Source organism: Mytilus galloprovincialis, chromosome 2, assembly GCF_965363235.1.
Source record: "Mytilus galloprovincialis chromosome 2, xbMytGall1.hap1.1, whole genome shotgun sequence".
Taxonomy (NCBI): domain Eukaryota; kingdom Metazoa; phylum Mollusca; class Bivalvia; order Mytilida; family Mytilidae; genus Mytilus; species Mytilus galloprovincialis.
The window spans coordinates 45,679,245-45,699,510 of NC_134839.1; the positions used below are offsets into that span (position 1 = coordinate 45,679,245).

At 32.0% G+C, this 20,266-nt stretch overlaps 1 protein-coding gene across 2 annotated transcripts in view; it reads right to left on the bottom strand.

Moving 5' to 3' along the window:
- Positions 1–1,774: 1,774 nt before the first annotated feature.
- The window catches only part of LOC143063677 (electrogenic aspartate/glutamate antiporter SLC25A13, mitochondrial-like), a 54,314-nt gene continuing 35,822 nt past the window's right edge, over positions 1,775–20,266 (bottom strand). For both annotated transcript variants that reach the window (XM_076235983.1, XM_076235984.1), the window contains exons 14-18: positions 17,630–17,770; positions 9,252–9,390; positions 8,533–8,691; positions 7,897–7,987; positions 1,775–4,485 (exon numbers count right to left, since the gene is read on the bottom strand). In XM_076235983.1, the coding sequence (XP_076092098.1) occupies positions 4,326–4,485; positions 7,897–7,987; positions 8,533–8,691; positions 9,252–9,390; positions 17,630–17,770 (690 nt within the window). In that variant the 3' untranslated portion in view covers positions 1,775–4,325. The remainder of the gene's footprint in view (positions 4,486–7,896; positions 7,988–8,532; positions 8,692–9,251; positions 9,391–17,629; positions 17,771–20,266) is intronic.

Genomic DNA, 20,266 nt, shown 5'->3' on the forward strand with positions numbered 1-20,266 from the left:
TAAAATTGGACAGGGGCTAAAATTTTGAAATAATAACCTGTATAATTATATTTCCTAAAATTCATGAAATGATTCCTTATATGAGATATTGCCTTTAAAGGAAGTACACCACTAATTCATGGTCCCATTGCTTTCTATGTTAAATTCCTCCGTTTCAAGTAGGCACACCTCTTTTGTTTTAAGTTCAAATAAAGTGGCAATCATTGCATTTCAAAGCAACACTTTATGGTGTCTTGTACTGAAAAAATCAACATACCTTTAATTGCATATAAGAAAGAACTGGTTCCCGGAACTTTGGATGTACCAAAACAGGTACTTCAGATCTGACAAACATACAAAATGTACCCTCTTTTTAAAATTTGGTGCATTTTTTTTAATATTCAAAATTGAAAGTCCAAAAGTGTTTTACAATGATCACCAGTCCTTTAGCTTTCATTTGATACCAAAAATACCTAAATATTCTACATATTTTGAAAGTTACACTCATGCGTAGGAACTATTTTGTGTTAAATATGTACTACTTTCTGGTATGTGCTTTCTGGCCGGGTCTGAATTAGTGGTGTTACACCTTAAGGAAAATTTCATCAAAATTTTTGTATTTTTGGCAATTGACCTGAGAAGAATAGATGAAATTACTGTCCTTGAATAACAAGATTTGCCAATTTTCAGACAGACCCTGATGGATGGCAAAACTCACCACGACCTTTCAGACAAGATCAGTAAAAAATAGTCAAGTCATCTGGCAATTTCTATCACTTGGCTTTTTTGTAAATCCTTTTGCTGTTTGAAATGTTTTTTGCTATCTTTTTATTATATTCAACAATATAGCAAATAACACCTCATTAAATAGACTGGAAAGTTTTATGTTGAGAAATTAAGGCCTATATATCACTGAATCAGAACAGAAACAACAAATAAAAATCTGGAAATCAACATATTGTCAAAAAGTCAACATAATTAATTTGATCACAAGCATCATAATGGTAAGGGATGGTTTAACTTTATGTACATGTATGTATTCTTAATAAGGGCGAAGTACTGTGGATTATATATGTTTTGGTGGATTGAGGGATATTTGTATTATTCCTGGATATTTGTTTTGGTGGATTGAGGGATATTTGTATTATTCCTGGATATTTGTTTTGGTGGATTGAGGGATATTTGTATTATTCCTGGATATTTGTTTTGGGGGATTGAGGGATATTTGTATTATTCCTGGATATTTGTTTTGGGGGATTGAGGGATATTTGTATTATTCCTGGATAATTGTTTTGGTGGATTGAGGGATATTTGTATTATTCCTGGATATTTGTTTTGGGGGATTGAGGGATATTTGTATTATTCCTGGATATTTGTTTTGGGGGATTGAGGGATATTTGTATTATTCCTGGATATTTGTTTTGGGGGATTGAGGGATATTTGTATTATTCCTGGATATTTGTTTTGGGGGATTGAGCGATATTTGTATTATTCCTGGATATTTGTTTTGGTGGATTGAGGGATATTTGTATTATTCCTGGATATTTGTTTTGGTGGATTGAGGGATATTGTATTATTCCTGGATATTTGATTTCGTTGTTTTGCCAAAGTCTGCATACAACCCTAAAAAAAATTTCATAGATTGTTGAACATTTGAATTTGTGGTTCATGCTTACCCATATAATACATGTAAATAGGTATCCCATGAAAAATAGTGATTTTGTACTATATAAATGAAAAGAAATCAAGCAATATTCTAGATGTTTTCTTGTTTAAAAATACTAGAACTAAGTAATTTAATTAGGTTTGTGTTTTTATTAAGAAACCATTAGTATGTGTTTTGACAAAAAAGATAAAAACAACAAAACAATTGATAAAGAATTCTTTAAAATAAAACAAGAACTTGCACACGTTGTTGTAGTATGTGATTTGACAAAAAGATAATAACAACAAAAAATATCAAAAAAGAATTCTTTAAAACAAAACAAGAACTTGCACACAATTTGCATTACTGGTAATAAATGTATCGGAAAACAGGAAGTAGTTGACTGACACATCAGAAAACCGATCACACTTTACAGCTCATCACTGTCAAACTTCTAACAAGGTAAAAATATTTGTTTTTATTCAACATCGAAAAATTCAAAGTATTGGGGAACAGGAAGTAAGTCTAATGACAGATACAACAAGTTTACACAAGTAACAAGTCATCACTGTTAACCTGCTTACCAAATATACAATAATTCTGGAAAACTGCGACAAAAAAAATAGATGAATTGCAATATAGCCCATAATACTGTAAGTACAAGCCCGTACTAAATAAGTGGAGGTATAAATAATAAGGCAAAAATCAAAACAAAAATAAATTTCATTGATAAACTTAATAAACTGACATCTGTAATACCCTAGATTTAACAATTATTTCATGAATAAATTTCTCTATGTTTAACCTCTTTTTTAAGGATAAAATAAAATTAAATTTGGAGAAAAAATGGCATTTCTTTTGGACAAAAAAAAAAATCAATTAAAAAATTGCACCTGCTCTTCTCAAAAAAAGATTCTTACAGCTTAGTGTACCACTTTTAGGACAAATAATAGACATATTATAGAAAAGTATACCAGCTCTAACTCAAAATATGAACAATTCTATCTTAAGGGGGTCTATAATTCAGGTTGTTATCTTCAGACATACTAATTTTTTTATCTTTTTAACTGGACTAAATCCCTACTTTTCATAAAAATTCATCACAGAAATTTTGTTCACATGTAATTTCTTCTCCTTTCTTTAATAATATTTCATGCATAAAAGAATAATCTGGAAAGTGTTTGATAAAATTTGCAAGTTATACAGAGTCCAAACTAGGGACTAAATTTGTTGACAACAAAAATCCTTGTACCAAATGCACTATAATTTATTCCTGCATGACAACACTGGTTAGATATATATGTAAGAGATGGCATTATGGACGGACTTTTCTACAGACCTTCAGACCACCATTTCTTATGATAACAGTAAAAGCAAAGAAGTTTAGGAAACTGAAAAAATATTAAAACTTGAATATATAAACCTGAGGCTTTGGCAACAAGTCTGAAAAATAGTTCTCAGATTGCTTGAGACACAGTACCTTTGATTTAATCTGTGATCTAGCCTATGACCATTTTATAATTATAAATAGAATTAGGCAGGTAACATAAAATACTTATAGACGGTAAACACATTAATAAAACTCAACAAACTCTGAAATTAAACTGTAAATTCAAAAAGTTGTTACTTTCTCAGTCCCTTTTATTCTGTTTTCAAATATACAAAAATTAAACCATTTACTTATAACCTGAATAAGACTTATTTTTTGGGGTTGAATCAATCAAAGATATTGGTTTTCCAGCTGCTTCCTTCCCTAGTTTTACTTTCACAGCTGATATTTGTTTCAATCACTAGACATGCTAAGCACATGTGTAACCAGATGCTCTGCAGGGCGCAGCTTTATACGGCCGCAGAGGTTGAACCCTGAACGATTGGGGCAAGTATGGACACAACATTCAAGCTGAATTCAGCTCTAAATTTGGATTGTGATTAAATAGTTGACACAGCGTAGGACACAGAAATAATTTTCAATGTTTGCGGTATAAAAATCCTTCCAACTAAGGGTCAAACTAAAGGTTGCATGCATACATACCTAAATGAGGTCAAATTATTGTTTTGCATGAAAGATTAGTTTTTTACATGAGGTGTTATCAATTTGCTAATTATAATCAAAACCATTCTAAGTATAATTATTTAGGATCTAAATGACTTGCTGCAGTTTATCCCTATTTATTGTCAACAGGTTCACCATATCATTTTAAAAAATCCTTAATTTGAGATCTTGAGTATTTTAAAAATTCTAGATTCTTATACATCAAAGACGTAAAATCTCTTGTTTAACTCTTTTGTACCTTTGAATCTAACTACAATAAAAATGTCTAAAGGGTCATTCTAAACAACCTACAAAACTGTCCAGGGTGGTTTAAAAACATAGATTTCAAATCAGTTAATGTTTAACAGGCACTTTTTAAGTGATGGTATTTGTTCAAATTCCTGTTGGCCAGCTAAAACCAACTTTATAAATTCAAAGTTAAAAACACCTCTTTATTTTTTCACCATAGCTGACTATTTGGTCTTCTACTATAACAGCCATTTCTTACAAATGTGAACAATTATGCCTGAATTCATCATGATGTTGGCACAGCCATTAACACTGATGAAATTATTGTCCAGTTTAAAAAAACAAAACAATAAATATATAACAAATCGCCAACTGTCTATAATTTAAAAAATTTTATAACAAAACTAGGTTTCAGGAATATTAACCCACACTCTTGTTAAACTTTGGCAACATTAGTCCAAACTTTGCCTCCATGCCTGCAAAAGTTGCCTTTGCAAGTCTATAACCACCTATATGATCTGGATTTCGAGATAATTGTTCTTCAATTTTCGTTGCACTAGCTTCAGATCCTTCAGGTCTCCTGCAAAGAAGCACATATAATGTACATCAAATATGCTGAGAAACTAAAGTAATCAAATTATCACATACTAAATATTTTTTTTTAATTGAGACAACATTCATATGAATATATAATATTCATTGAAAGTGGCTTTAAACAACAACAAAACAAACTTATATAACTTAAAGACTCATTTATATGTTTAGGAGTTTAGTGTGGCATCCATTTTCACTGAGAACTAGTACACAACTTTATTTAGGGACCAACTGGCGACCTCCTCCAAATGCAGGATATTCTTGCTGCGTTCAAGACCCATTGGTGGCCTTCAGCTGTTGTTAGCTCTTTGATCAGGTTGTCTTTTTGACATATTCCCCATTTCCATTCTCAGTTTTATCATATAAGCTTGAATTGTTCATGTAGTAAATAAAACATGTCAATTTGATATTTTTTCTAATTTTTTTCACATTCATATTTTTTCTCTCTAACACAAACAAATTCTAAATACATACTACAAACAGTTGGACTACAGAAACAATCAATCTCAAAATCACCAAAAATTAAAAAGAGTTTCTCTTCATATAACCAAACATTATGTAAAAATTCAAAAAGGTCCATGGGATGCTCATTGAGGGTAAACCACCAGGACAGACAGACTGATAGATGGACAGATGGTATATCATAATATGGGGATCAAGTCCCCTATTACGGTAGGAAAAAAATAAAAAAAAAAATTGGGAAATTCAATATACTAATGAACTGAAAATCGTTCAAACTTTTTTTTTCAGACTTTTTTAAATCCCCGCATTTGCGCAGAAATTAACTTCCTTTTCCTGTCTTGTTTGGATAAGAGTTTGAATAAAACATATATTTATCAGTCTAGTAAAATATGGGATTGGCACTCAATACCAATTCATTTTAAATAATTGTTTGATATGAATAAAACGTTACCTGATGAAAGCGTTTCTTTGTTTACATTGAATATGACGTCATAACTTAAATAACGTCACAACTAAATCCCTAACAACAGAATCAAAATCTGAAACGTTATGGTATTTTCATTTTTATCATGTTTGAAGAAAAAAAATAATTCATACAGACTTTGTCCCCATTAACAGGTAATGCCTGCCTTATATTATGTAACAGTATGTCAACTAGAGGTATATAATCAAAGTGCTTGTAAGCACTGAAAGGTAAACATTGCGTTAATTTATCAATGGGAAGTAAAATTAACTAGAGGCTCTAAAGAGCCTGTGTCGCTCACCTTGGTCTATGTGAATATTAAACAAAGGAAGCAGATGGATTCATGACAAAATTGTGTTTTGGTGATGGTGATGTGTTTGTACGTCTTACTTTACTGAACATTCTTGCTGCTTACAGTTATCTCTATCTATAATGAACTTGGCCCAGTAGTTTCAGTGGAAAATGTTAATAAAAATTTACAAATTTTATAAAAATTGTTAAAAATTTACTATAAAGGACAATAACTCCTTAGGGGTCAATTGACCATTTCAGTCATGTTGACTTATTTGTAAATCTTACTTTATTGTACATTATTGCTGTTTAAAGTTTATCTCTATCGATAATAATATTCAAGATAATAACCCAAAACAGTAAAATTTCCTTAAAATTACCAATTTAGGGGCAGCAACCAAACAACGGGTTGTCTGATTCATCTGAAAATTTCAGGGCAGATAGATATTGACCTGATAAACAATTTTACTCCTGTCAGATTTGCTCTAAATGCTTTGGTTTTTGAGTTATTAGCCAAAAACTGCATTTTACCCCTATGTTCTATTTTTAGCCATGGCGGCCAGCTTGGTTGGATGGCCGTGTCACCGGACACATTTTTAAAACTAGATACCCCAAAGATGATTGCGGCCAAGTTTGGATTAATTTGGCCCAGTAGTTTCAGAGAAGAAGATTTTTGTAAAAGATAACTAAGATTACGAAAAATGGTTAAAAATTGACTATAAAGGGCAATAACTCCTAAAGGGGTCAACTGACCATTTCGGTCATGTTGACTTATTTGTAGATCTAACTTTGCTGAACATATTGCTGTTAACAGTTTACCTCTATCTATAATAATATTCAAGATAATAACCAAAAACAGCAAAATTTCCTTAAAATTACCAATTCAAGGGCAGCAACCCAACAACCAGTTGTCTGATTCATCTGAAAATTTCAGGGCAGATACATCTTGACCTGATAAACACTTTTACTCCTGTCAGATTTGCTTTAAATGCTTTGGTTTTTGAGTTATAAGCCAAAAACTGCATTTTACCCCTATGTTCTATTTTTAGCCATGGCGGCCATCTTGGTTGGTTGGCCAGGTCACGCCACACATTTTTTAAACTAAATACCCCAAAGATGATTGTGGCCAAGTTTGGATTAATTTGGCCCAGTAGTTTCAGAGGAAAAGATTTTTGTAAAAGATTACTAATCTTTACGAAAAATGGTTAAAAATTGACTATAAAGGTCAATAACTCCTAAAGGGGTCAACTGACCATTTTGGTCATGTTGACTTATTTGTAAATCTTACTTTGCTGAACATTATTGCTGTTTACAGTTTATCTCTATCTATAATAATATTCAAGATAATAACCAAAACAGCAAAAATTCCCTAAAATTACCAATTCAGGGGCAGCAACCCAACAACGGGTTGTCGGATTCATCTGAAAATTTGAGGGCAGATAGATCTTGACCTGATAAACAATTTTACCCCACGTCAGATTTGCTCTAAATGCTTTGGTTTCAGAGTTATAAGCCAAAATCTTCATTTAACCCCTATGTTCTATTTTTAGCCATAGCGGCCATCTTGGTTGGTTGGATGGGTCACCGAACACATTTTTTAAACTAGATACCCCAATGATGATTGTGGTCAAGTTTGGTTAAATTTGGCCCAGTAGTTTCAGAGGAGAAGATTTTTGTAAAAGTTAACGATGCAGGACGACGACGGACACCAAGTGATGAGAAAAGCTCACTTGGCCATTCGGGCCAGGTGAGCTAAAAATTGCATTGCCAATAAAGCATTGGTTGTAGTTGATTCAACTACATTTCTGGACAATGGGAGATAACTCCATTTTTTTTTTAAAGAAGTCTTCAACAATGACATCATTTATATTTTTAAGAACATATAATAGATTCATACACCTTGCAAAAGCTATGTATTTTTTTTGACAACTGTTACATCTTTTTGGTACTTGAATATCAGTGTATATTACATTGATAAATTTCTTGAAATGTTCATGGATAGAATGTATAGAATGTTATGATCAATGCACTATATTTTGTGTATCAAAAAGGTAGTGAAAAGCCTTGGAAGATTTAGATATCAAGTCAGTAACATAGGGTTTTGATTGCATTACATGCAATCTTTCCTCAAAAACTTTTGAGAAATTATGCCTTAATCTAATAAATCTACAAAATTCTTACCTTCCTCCAAAATCAATTCTAAATGTTCTCTGTAATAATTCATATGTTAGCAATGTCACACCAAATTGAGGCGACGACCGTAACACTCGAGCTGAAATAGAATAACATTGATACCAATATATCCTTTAATCTTTATTTTCATGTGTGGTTAAAGAGAGATGTCTCAGGTGTGCAGCACTACAGTGTATAAGACATCCCCACGTCCAACCAAAGAGATCTATGAGTTACAATGAAGCATCAAGTTATTTTTAATTTACATTTGGAGTCCTGAACTAGTGTGAGCCCCCATTGATTTTAAAAGTGATTGGCATTGATGGGGCTATAGAACCTAATTAGAATTTAGATGTACTGATTATAACAATGTTAACCTTTTTTAACCCCATAAAAGTCTCATTTTATATACTTCAGCATTGAATTCCTGAAGACATCGCCATAAGTTGTCAAACAATACCTGTAGACCAATATAAAGCATTTCCAAGCAGTAATCCAGGATGTTTTCATCTTTTTTAAGTTTTAATAATGATTACTGTTAAAACTATCCTTAAGCTTTATTATCTCTATCTTGTCTGAGAATGAAAATTATGTCTTCCATTTCCAGAACTTATGCATACTAGACAAAAGTGATATTGTATATACCTGGTGTTCCTTTCCAGAAAGCTGAGAATCCTTCCTCCCTAAGTATAGTTTGAGCACAGTGCATTAAGCCTCTGTATGTTGTTTGACCTTTTCTAGATGCTACCTGTAACCTGGTTTTAATAACATCAGCTGGTGTCGGAATAGCTGCTGCTGGCATACCTGAATTATAAAAGATATTTTGCCATCAAAACACATCAATTAGCTTATTTACCCTATTGAAATTTCTTTTAATGAATTGTCATGATCAGTACAAACAAAAATGTTGCTTGAAAATTGTTCTGTACACAAACATATTTTAAACACTTAGGCCTGCAAATTTACATTATACCCACAAATGCCTCTAGAAACCATATTAAAACAATTAATGATGTAAATGTGGCATCTGTGTGAGAGAAAAAACATGAATGGTAGCTATAGGTCATAGCGACTTCCTTTTATAAAATTTTAGGACTGAAATTTACCAAACAAATTAATCAAATAACAAAAGTGTTTAATACTTTAAATTAAATAAATTAAATAAACATATTTTCATTTTAATGCCTCCAAAAATGTAGTCTGTCTACCAAGTTTATAATTGTTCATCAAGACCACCCTGAAAGAAGTATGTTGGGGTAGAATAACAGATTTTTAAAGTGAATGGTATATATGAATGTAATGAAAAAATGTTTTCATCCAAATTTTGACAAACATAAAAATTCAATGTGATCTTTGATAATTACCTGCAATAGTAGCTGCCAGTAAAAGAGTTCCAGGATGATTATAACCATTTTCATCAGCCAACATTTTCTTTACATGAGCATAAGCAGGGAAATAAATAGCTGAAAATGGTATGTCCCTAAGGAAACATGCTCTGGAACCCTACAAAATCAAATATTTTAACTAGATAGTACTCAATATAGATAGCTGTAAATAATAGTTGTCGGTTAAACAATTGATTTAAAAAGATCGAAATCAACAGATATAAAAATTGTTAAGATTTAAAAGAATTATTAAACTAACTAAGAGTAACTGTCAGGGGCGGATCCAGCCATTTTAAAAAGGGGGGGTTTCCAACCCAGAGTAAAGGGGGGGTTCCAGCTATATGCTCCCATTCAAATGCATTGATCGGCCCAAAAAAAGGGGGTTCCAACCCCCGGAACCCCCCTCTGGATCCGCACCTGACTGTAATGGTAAATTGGTCTCACTATTGGAAGAAAATAAAATATATCAAGACAGTGGATCTCTTTAAATTGCATGATCCAATTTCCAGAGAAACTTCTGATGTATACAAGAGACATGCAAACAAAGTTTGTATAAATAAACATACTAGAGAGGGAATCTTGATCTTAAGGTAAACAAAGCAAAAGAAAACAAAAATCTTTTCTTAAAAACATAATTTGGAGTTAACTTTATTTTGTGTCAAGTTCTAGTTTTTTTATCACTAATAAAACCAGATGCTCCGCAGGGCGCAGCTTTATACGACCTCAGAGGTTGAACCCTGAACGGTTGGGGCAAGTATGCCCACAACATTCAAGCTGGATTCAGCTCTAAATTTGGATTGTGATTAAATAGTTGACACAGCATAGGTTTCTGACACAGAATAAATGTGGTCTAATGAACTTAAAATATTTTTTTTTGCCTTTGAGCAACTATGCTGTTGAATATTTATCCTCTCAAAAAAATGTTTGAAGAAATTTTCTTTTTATTTATGAAATCTGAAATGAGAAAAATTTACCCCCCACCCCCCCTCCATTTTTTTTCACATCCCCCTTTCCCTTTTTCCAAAACTGATCTCAATTCAAATTTCTAATGGAGTTTGCAACAATAACTACTCATTCAAATACATCATAAAATATTAAAATGTAAAATAAAGTGCTTGTTATCACTGAATGGTAAAGATTGTTTTAATTTATCAGTTGGTAGTAAAAGTGAATATACATTGTATATTGTATAAAACAATGATTTAAGTTGATTCAACTACTATTCTTGACAAAGAAAGATAACTCCAATTGAAAATTTCTTGCTATTGCACAATATTGTGCAATTAGATATTTCTTGCTATTGCGCAATACTGTGCAATTGAAAATATTTGCTATTGCACAATACTGTGCAATTGAAGATTTCTTGCTATTGCGCAATACTGTGCAATTGAAAATTTCTTGCTATTGCACAATACTGTACAATTGAAGATTTCTTGCTATTGCTGAATACTGTGCAACTGAAAATTTCTTGCTATTGCACAATACTTAATATAATAATTTTGGATCCTGATTTGAACCAACTTGAAAACTGGGCCCATAATCAAAAATCCAAGTACATGTTTAGATTCAGCATATCAAAAAAGCCCAAGAATTCAATTTTTGTTAAAATCAAACTTAGTTTAATTTTGGACCCTTTGGACTTTAATGTAGACCAATTTGAAAACGGGACCAAAAATTAAGAATCTTCATACACAGTTAGATTTGGCATATCAAAGAACCCCAATTATTCAATTTTTGATGAAATCAAACAAAGTTTAATTTTGGACCCCGATTTGGATCAACTTGAAAACTGGGCCAATAACCAAAAATCTAAGTACATTTTTAGATTCAGCATAGCAAAGAACCCCAAGGATTCATTTTTTGTTAAAATCAAACTTACTTTAATATTGGACCCTTTGGACTTTAATGTAGACCAATTTGAAAACGGGACCAAAAATTAAGAATCTACATACAGTTAGATTCGGCATATCAAAGAACCCCAATTATTCAATTTTTGATGAAATTTTGTTCAATTTTGGACCCTTTGGGCCCCTTATTCCTAAACTGTTGGGACCAAAACTCTCAAAATCAAACTCAACCTTCCTTTTATGGTCATAAACCTTGTGTTTAAATTTCATTGATTTCTATTTACTTATACTAAAGTTATTGTGCGAAAACCAAGAATAATGCTTATTTGGGCCCCTTTTTTGGCCCCTAATTCCTTAACTGTTGGAACTAAAACTCCCAAAATCAATCCCAACCTTCCTTTTGTGGTCATAAACCTTGTGTCGAAATTTCATTGATTTCTATTTACTTATACTAAAGTTATGGTGCGAAACAGGGATGGGCACGATTACTGACAAATGTTATCGATTAATAATCGATTACATGAAGGATTTTTGTGCAATCGATTAATAATCGATTACTCAAATTTTACTATGTAATCGATTACAATCGAATACTTTATCAAAAGTAATTACATTACTTTTCGATTACTGTCAATTACATACTTCAACATTTCAACAAAAAATAACAGGAGTAAAACACAATTATATTGCTCAACATTTGTATTGTGGAAATTAAGATCTTTACCAAATGCATCATTCAAAGCATTGTTTCTAAATTATAAGTTAATAGCTGGTTTTTTTTAGATCAAATCTCTTGATGAAGATTAGAAATGTTTAAAAAAATCTTGAAATTTTGATTTTCAACATAAATGAAAGATGTCATCGCATTGCAATACTCACTTATTCATAACTAATTGTTTTTCAAAAATTTAGCTTTCTTACTGACTTAGGTTAGCTTTTTTGTTTTTACCCTTTAAAATAAAATATTTTAGCATAGTTAATTATAATGTTTAAGGAAATATAAAAAAAGTAAAATTTTTAATTAGTTCAGCTAATTTTTAAGAACAAAATCTATTTTTATAATGACATGCATGATTTAAACCTTTTGTTTGGATAACCACCCTAATTACAGATTATTTAACTGCCACTGGAGTACAATTTATAACATGGGGCTAAATATTGTAAATTTCCTTCTTAATTAGACAAAATGAGAAACAAGAGGCTGTCACAACGACAGCAAACCGGATTTATTAACATTTATTTGTGTCCTGGCAATATCACAAGAACCATTACTGATGAATGGTGAAAGTGAAAATCGTCAATATCAAATTTGACCTCCATTTTGTCATCAGTATCAACATATTAAAATTTGAAAAGCTTAGATTGAATGGTTCATGAGTAAATGCAACAACGTGAATGGAAACGCCATTTTACTATCTTTCAAGAACCATAACTCCTGAACGGTAAAAGTCAAAATCGTCATTATTGAACTTGACCTCTATTTTGTCATCAGTAACAACATATTAAAATTTCAAAAGCTTTGGTTGAATGGTTCATGAGAAAATGCGAGGACACGACTGGAAACTCCATTTTTTAATCTTTCAAGAACCATAACTCCTGAACGGTAAAAGTCAAAATTGTCATTATTGAACTTGACCTTCATTCTGTCATCAGTAACAACATATTAAAATTTGGGAAGCTTTGGTAGAACAGTTCATGCCTAAATGCACGGACACGACTGGAAACTCCATTTTTCAATCTTTCAAGAACCATAACTCCTGAACGGTAAAAGTCAAAATCGCCATTATTGAACTTGACCTTCGTATAGTTGTCAGTAATAACATATTAAAATTTTAAAAGCTTTGGTTGAATGGTTCATGAGTTAATGCACGGACAACATTTGATTGCCGCCCGCCCGCCCGCCAGCCCGACCGCCCGCCTGCCTGCCGTACATCCCCAAATCAATAACCGACATTTTTGTCACAAAAATCCGGTTAATAAAAACAAAGTATGATTGTTATTGACTAGAAGACTTTGATCATCTCATTAGTAAAGGCGAGAATGTTGTTAAGATTTGTTAACTTCTTCAATCAAATTATATACAAAATATATTTATAGTGTCAAGGGATACATCTATTTCTAAAAAGAATTGCTATGCATTGCCATTGGTTCATTGTTAAAAGGATTTTGTGTTTTTTTAAATTTAATTTATATACATAAAATTGAGAATGGAAATGGAGAATGTGCCAAAGAGACAACAACCCGACCATAGAAAAAAACAACAGCAGAAGGTCACATGTATATCATAACATTTAAGAAATCAACTGTTTATCTATTCTAAGCTTTAATTTCAACTCTGATTAAAAATTATGTTTTCAGGAAATTTAATACAAATAAGCTTACTACTTTTAAACTAGAGGCTCTAAAGAGCCTGTGTCGCTCACCTTGGTCTATGTGAATATTAAAGGAAGCAGATGGATTCATGACAAAATTGTGTTTTGGTGATGGTGATGTGTTTGTACATCTTACTTTACTGAACATTCTTGCTGATTAAAATTATCTCTATCTATAATGAACTTGGCCCATTAGTTTCAGTGGAAAATGTTAGTAAAAATTTACAAATTTTATGAAAATTGTTAAAAATTGACTATAAAGAACAATAACTCCTAAGGGGGTCAATTGACCATTTCGGTCATGTTGACTTATTTGTAAATCTTACTTTGCTGAACATTATTGTTGTTTACAGTTTATCTCTATCAATAATAATATTCAAGATAATGACCAAAAACAGCAAAATTTCCTTAAAACTAACAATTCAGGGTCAGCAACCCAACAACGGGTTGTCCGATTCATCTAAAAATTTCAGAGCAGATAAATGTTGACCTGATAAACAATTTTATCCCATGTCAGATTTGCTCTAAATGCTTTGGGTTTTGAGTTATAAGCCAAAAACTGCATTTTACCCCATGTTCTATTTTTAGCCATGGCGGCCATTTTGGTTAGATGGCCGGGTCAGCGGACACATTTTTCAAACTACTAACCCAAAAGATGATTGTGGCCAAGTTTGGATTAATTTGGCCCAGTAGTTTCAGAGGAGAAGATTTTTGTAAAAGATTACTAAAATTTACGAAAAATGGTTAAAAATTGACTATAAAGGGCAATAACTTCTAAAGGGGTCAACTGACCATTTCAGTCATGTTGACTTATTTGTAAATCTTACTTTGGTGAACATTATTGCTGTTTATAGTTTATCTCTATCTATAATAATATTCAAGATAATAACCAAAAAGAGCAAAATTTCCTTAAAATTACTAATTCAGGGCCAGCAACCCAACAACGGGTTGTCTGATTCATCTGAAAATTTCAGGGCAGATAGATCTTGAACTGATAAACAATTTTACTCCATGTCAGATTTGCTCTAAATGCTTTGGGTTTTGAGTTATAAGTCAAAAACTGCATTTGACCCCATGTTCTATTTTTAGCCATGGCGGCCATCTTGGATTGATGGCCGGGTCACCGGACAAATTTTTCAAACTACTAACCCAAAAGATGATTGTGGCCAAGTTTGGATTAATTTGGCCCAGTAGTTTCAGAGGAGAAGATTTTTGTAAAATTTTACTAAGATTTACGAAAAATGGTTAAAAATTGACTATAAAGGGCAGTAACTCCTAAAGGGGTCAACTGACCATTTCAGTCATGTTGACTTATTTGTAAATCTTACTTTGCTAAACATTATTGCTGTTTACTGTTTATCTCTATCTATAATAATATTCAAGATAATAACCAAAAACAGCAAAATTTCCTTAAAATTACTAATTCAGGGGCAGCAACCCAACAACGGGTTATCTGATTCATCTAAAAATTTCAGGGCAGATAGATGTTCACCTGTTTAACAATTCTACCCCTGTCAGATTTGCTCTAAATGATTTGGTTTTTGAGTTATAAGCCAAAAACTGCATTTTACCCCTATGTTCTATTTTTAGCCATGGCGGCCATCTTGGATGGTTGGCCGGGTCACCGGACACATTTTTTAAACTAGATACCCCAATGATGATTGTGGCCAAGTTTGGTTTAATTTTGCCCAGTAGTTTCAGAGGAGAAGATTTTTGTAAAAGTTAACGACGACGACGGACGACGACGCACGCCTGACGCCAAGTGATGAGAAAAGCTCACTTGGCCTTTTAGGCCAGGTGAGCTAAAAATGTAGTACAGAACTTAGCGAAAGCCAGACACATTTCTTATGTAAGATCGATTTTATTATTTCAAATCTATTTTCTTGTTTTAATATTAAAGCTCTTGAATTATTGACAAGCACATACATCAATTTGTTTCAAAAGGTAGATATAAAGTAAATTTAGGTAGGGATCTGGTTGCTCATAATGCAGCTTCACACAATAGATAGAAATAAGGCAGTTGCTTAACTAGCAAGTATTGTTGATGCATAATATTTTATATGTACTACAAAGTGATAACATACATATTTTCCTCTGAAATAGGATATTTTTCATCAAACTATTTTACTAAAGTAATCAAAATGTAATCGAAAAGTAATCGATGATTACATCCAAATATTTACTGTAATCGATTAAATTACGATTACATGTAATCGAAAATGTCTTCGATTACAGCTTACTGTCGATTACTTGAAAAAATGTAATCAATTACAATCGATTACGATTACAGATTACGATTACCCCATCCCTGGTGCGAAAACCAAGAATTATGCTTATTTGGCCCCTTTTTGGCCCCTAATTCCTAATCTGTTGGGACCTCAACTCCCAAAATCAATCCCAACCTTCCTTTTGTGGTCATAAACCTTGTGTTTAAATTTCATTGATTTCTATTTACTTATACTAAAGTTATTGTGCGAAAACCAAGAATAATGCTTATTTTGGCCCTTTTTTGGCCCCTAATTCCTAAACTATTGGAACTAAAACTCTCAAAATCAATCCCAACCTTCCTTTTGTGGTCATAAACCTTGTGTTTAAATTTCATTGATTTCTATTTACTAATACTGAAGTTATGGTGCAAAAACCAAGAATAATGCTTATTTGGACCCCTTTTTGGCCCCTAATTCCTAATCTGTTGGGACCTCAACTCCCAAAATCAATCCCAACTTTCCTTTTGTGGTCATAAACCTTGTGTTTAAATTTCATTGATTTCTATTTACTTATACTAAAGTTATTGTGCGAAAACCAAGAATAATGCTTATTTGGGCCCTTTTTTGGCCCCTAATTCCTAAACTGTTGGAACCAAAACTCCCAAAATCAATCCCAACCTTCCTTTTGTGGTCATAAACCTTGTGTCAAAATTTCATAGATTTCTATTTACTTAAACTAAAGTTATAGTGCGAAAACCTAGAAAATGCTTATTTGGGCCCTTCTTGGCCCCTAATTCCTAAAATGTTGGGACCAAAACTCCCAAATCAATCCCAACCTTCCTTTTGTCGTCACCTTGTGTTAAAATTTCATAGATTTCTATTTACTTTTACTAAAGTTAGAGTGCGAAAACTAAAAGTATTCGGACCATGACGACACAGACGACGACGCCAACGCGATACCAATATACGACCAAAAATTTTCAATTTTTGCGGTCGTATAAAAATTAAAATGTCCTTTTTTATCCCTTTATCAGACATTTCTGTTCAATAAATGTGATGTTGAATAATGAAATGTTTTAGAAAAGACATGAAATGGCTATGTTTTTACATTCTTACATGGGATAATGAAATCATTTGAAGCCTAATGCACACATGTATTTGGTAAAGAAGAAGAATATACCAGTAAGTATCAGATCTAAGAATGTCTTACACAGCTTACACATATGATACCTTTACTGAAATATCTAAAAGCTATGAAGCTGCAATTAAAAGTGATTGAGAAAAATGAGACAAAATTTTATATGTGTGGATTGTCTTCAGGTATATGGTTTGTTAAGATGGAGCTTCATACAAAGGTAGGAGCTCTGACTAATAATTGCTGAGAAATATGCAACATATTAACAAAGGACATACATGTTTTCAGCAAACAGAGGCTTAAAGGCTTGAAATCTTAAAGCATATCAAACCACATTACATAACAACTAAAGCTTTCTACCAAATATCAATAAAGATTAACATGTGCATAAAATACATGCAGTATGGTATGTATCTATATAATTATTCTTTGCAAGTCAATTTTGAAATGTCCTTTCAGAAGACTGAAGGGTTTACATCTATGTTAAATGCCTACACAAATTAATTTTCAAATTCAATCTTTTGATCATGAAAAATACTTTTTTTGTTGGAAAAGAGTGGATGTTTGAGGGTGTATTTGTTACCATAAATTTACAGCAATTTTTTTTTTAAATCTTCAAAAATTTTGAATTTCATGTCTGCAGCCTGATTGTTGATTGTTATATTTTACTAAAATTTCAAATGTTATCAGGAAAAGGTATCTTTTATTATAATTGGATGAATTTAACAAAAACCATATACATCATGTAAAACATGTATAACAGTAGAGAGCCCTCACTATGATATATTATACATACCTTGTAAAGTCCCATTATTCCAAGCTCTTTTATTACTGTAAAAGCACTAACTCTAGCACCTCCCACTATTTCACCAGCAACTTGCAGACGAATCTTAACAATTTCTAAAGGATTTGTAAACATAACTTGTGAAGCACCTGCCTGAAAACAACAAATAAAAAGTTACGTTAATAAGATAATACTTTCATAAAAAAAAAATTAAATAAAGGAAAAGATATACATGTATTAAAAGGCCAATTTTTGGCAAATGAATTTACACATGAATACGGTATTTACAATCATTACTACCAATGCCATCACTGTTTTGGGAAAGTGTAAAACTTTTAGGGAGGAATTTTAAGCCATTTTTTTTAGTAATTGGGAATTTTCTCTAGGGGAAAAGGTCGAATTTCGGCTGTAATTTGAGGCAAACAATATCACTGATATCTAACCAGTAAGTTCCAAGTTTTTGAAAATAACTGGGTTTGTAAAAAAAGATCACTGTTAAATGGGCAATAAACACATTTTATCTTATTTTACTGACATGTTTTGCCTTTAAATCTCCTTTATTTTCACTACAGTTCTTACAAAAGTTAAAAAAAAAACATGGGTAAAAATCAGTGCTCCAGGAAATAATCAATGTATGGAGCCAGTTGACAATTACCGTCATGTTGACTTATATGTAATCTTATTTTGCTGAGAATTTTCAATTTTTGCGGTCGTATAAAAATGGGGTCACCATTTATTTAGGCTCACAATCTGCCTTCAAAAGAAGCATGCATTTTTGTTGAGGTAAATTTTTTTGTTGAACTTTTGAAAAAAAAGGTAATGTCGAAATAAAAAAAAAAAATAAAAAACTAAATTACAGAAATCGCTTAAATTTTACAATAGTTAAGTTTCAGTACAAAAACAATGTACAGCCTATTTAAAAAAAATAATTAAATGAGTTAAAAAAGATATTTCAATTTTAATGCAAAACTAGAGGCTCTTAAGAGCCTGTGTTGCTCACCTTGGTCTATGTGCATATTAAACAAAGGACACAGATGGATTAATGACAAAATTGTGTTTTGGTGATGGTGATATGTTTGTAGATCTTACTTTACTGAACATTCTTGCTTCTTACAATCATCTATTTATAATGAACTTGGCCCTTTAGGTACAGAAGAAAATATTTTGTAAAAATTTACAAAAATTTACAAAATTTATGACAAGAGCTGTCAAAATGACAGTAAACCGGATTCTTTAACGTTTATTTGTGTTCTGGCATTTATCAATATTACAAGGACCAAAACTCCTAATAGGTAAAATTTATGATTATCAATATCAAACTTGACTTCCATGTTGTCAACAATAACAACATATAAACTAGATAGAAAATGACCCTCTAGCAGGACAAACAACCGTAACTCCTGAACGGTAAAAGTCAAAATCGTCATTATTGAACTTGACCTCCATTTTGTTGTCAGTAACAACATATTAAAATTTTAAAAGGTTTGGTTGACTGCTTCATGAGTAAATGCACGGACACGACATTTTTTAAACTTTCAAGAACAGTAACTCCTGAACGGTAAAAGTAAAAATCGTCATTATTGAACTTGACCTCCGTTATGTTGTCAGTAACAACATATTAAAATTTTAAAAGGTTTGGTTGAACGTTTCATGAGTAAATGCACGGACACAACATTTTTTAAACTTTCAAGAACGGTAACTCCTTAACGGTAAAAGGCAAAATCGTCATTATTTAACTTGACCTCCATTTTGTTGTCAGTAACAACATATTAAAATTTTAAAAGGTTTGGTTGAACGCTTCATGAGTAAATGCACAGACAACATTTGGTTGCTGCCCGACCGCCCGCCCGCCCGCCCGCCGTGTATCCCCAAATCAATAACCAACATTTTTGACACAAAAATCCGGTTAAAAATTATTAAAAATTAACTGTAAAGGGCAATAACTCATAAAGGGGTCAACTGACCATTTTGGTCATGTGACTTATTTGTGGATCTTACTTTGCTGAACATTATTGCTGTTTACAGTTTATCTCTATCTATAATAATATTCAAGATAACAACCAAAAACAGCAAAATTTCCTTAAAAATTACCAATTCAGGGGCAGCAACCCAACAACCGGTTGTCCAATTCATCTGAAAATTTCAGGGCAAATAGATCTTGACTTGCAAATCAATTAAACCCCCAAGTCTGAATTGCTCTTAATGCTTTGGTTTTAGAGTTATAAGCTAAAATCTACATTTTACCCTATGTTCTATTTTTAGCCATGGCGGCCATCTTGGTTGGTTGGCTGGGTCACCACACACATTTTTTAAACTAGATACCTTAATGATAATTGATGCCAAGTATGGTTAAATTAGGCCCAATAGTTTTACAGGAGAAGATTTTTGTAAAAGATTACAAAAATTTACGAAAAATTGGTCAAAAATGACTATAAAGGGCAATAACTCCTTAAGGGGTCAATTGACCATTTTGGTCATGCTGACTTATTTGTAGATCTTACTTTGATGAACATTATTGCTGCATATAGTTTATCTCTATCTATAATAATATTCAAGATAAAAGCCAAAAAACGGCAAAATTTCCTTAAATTGCCAATTCAGGGGCAGAAACCCAATAATTGGTTGTCCGATTCATCTGAAAATTTTAGG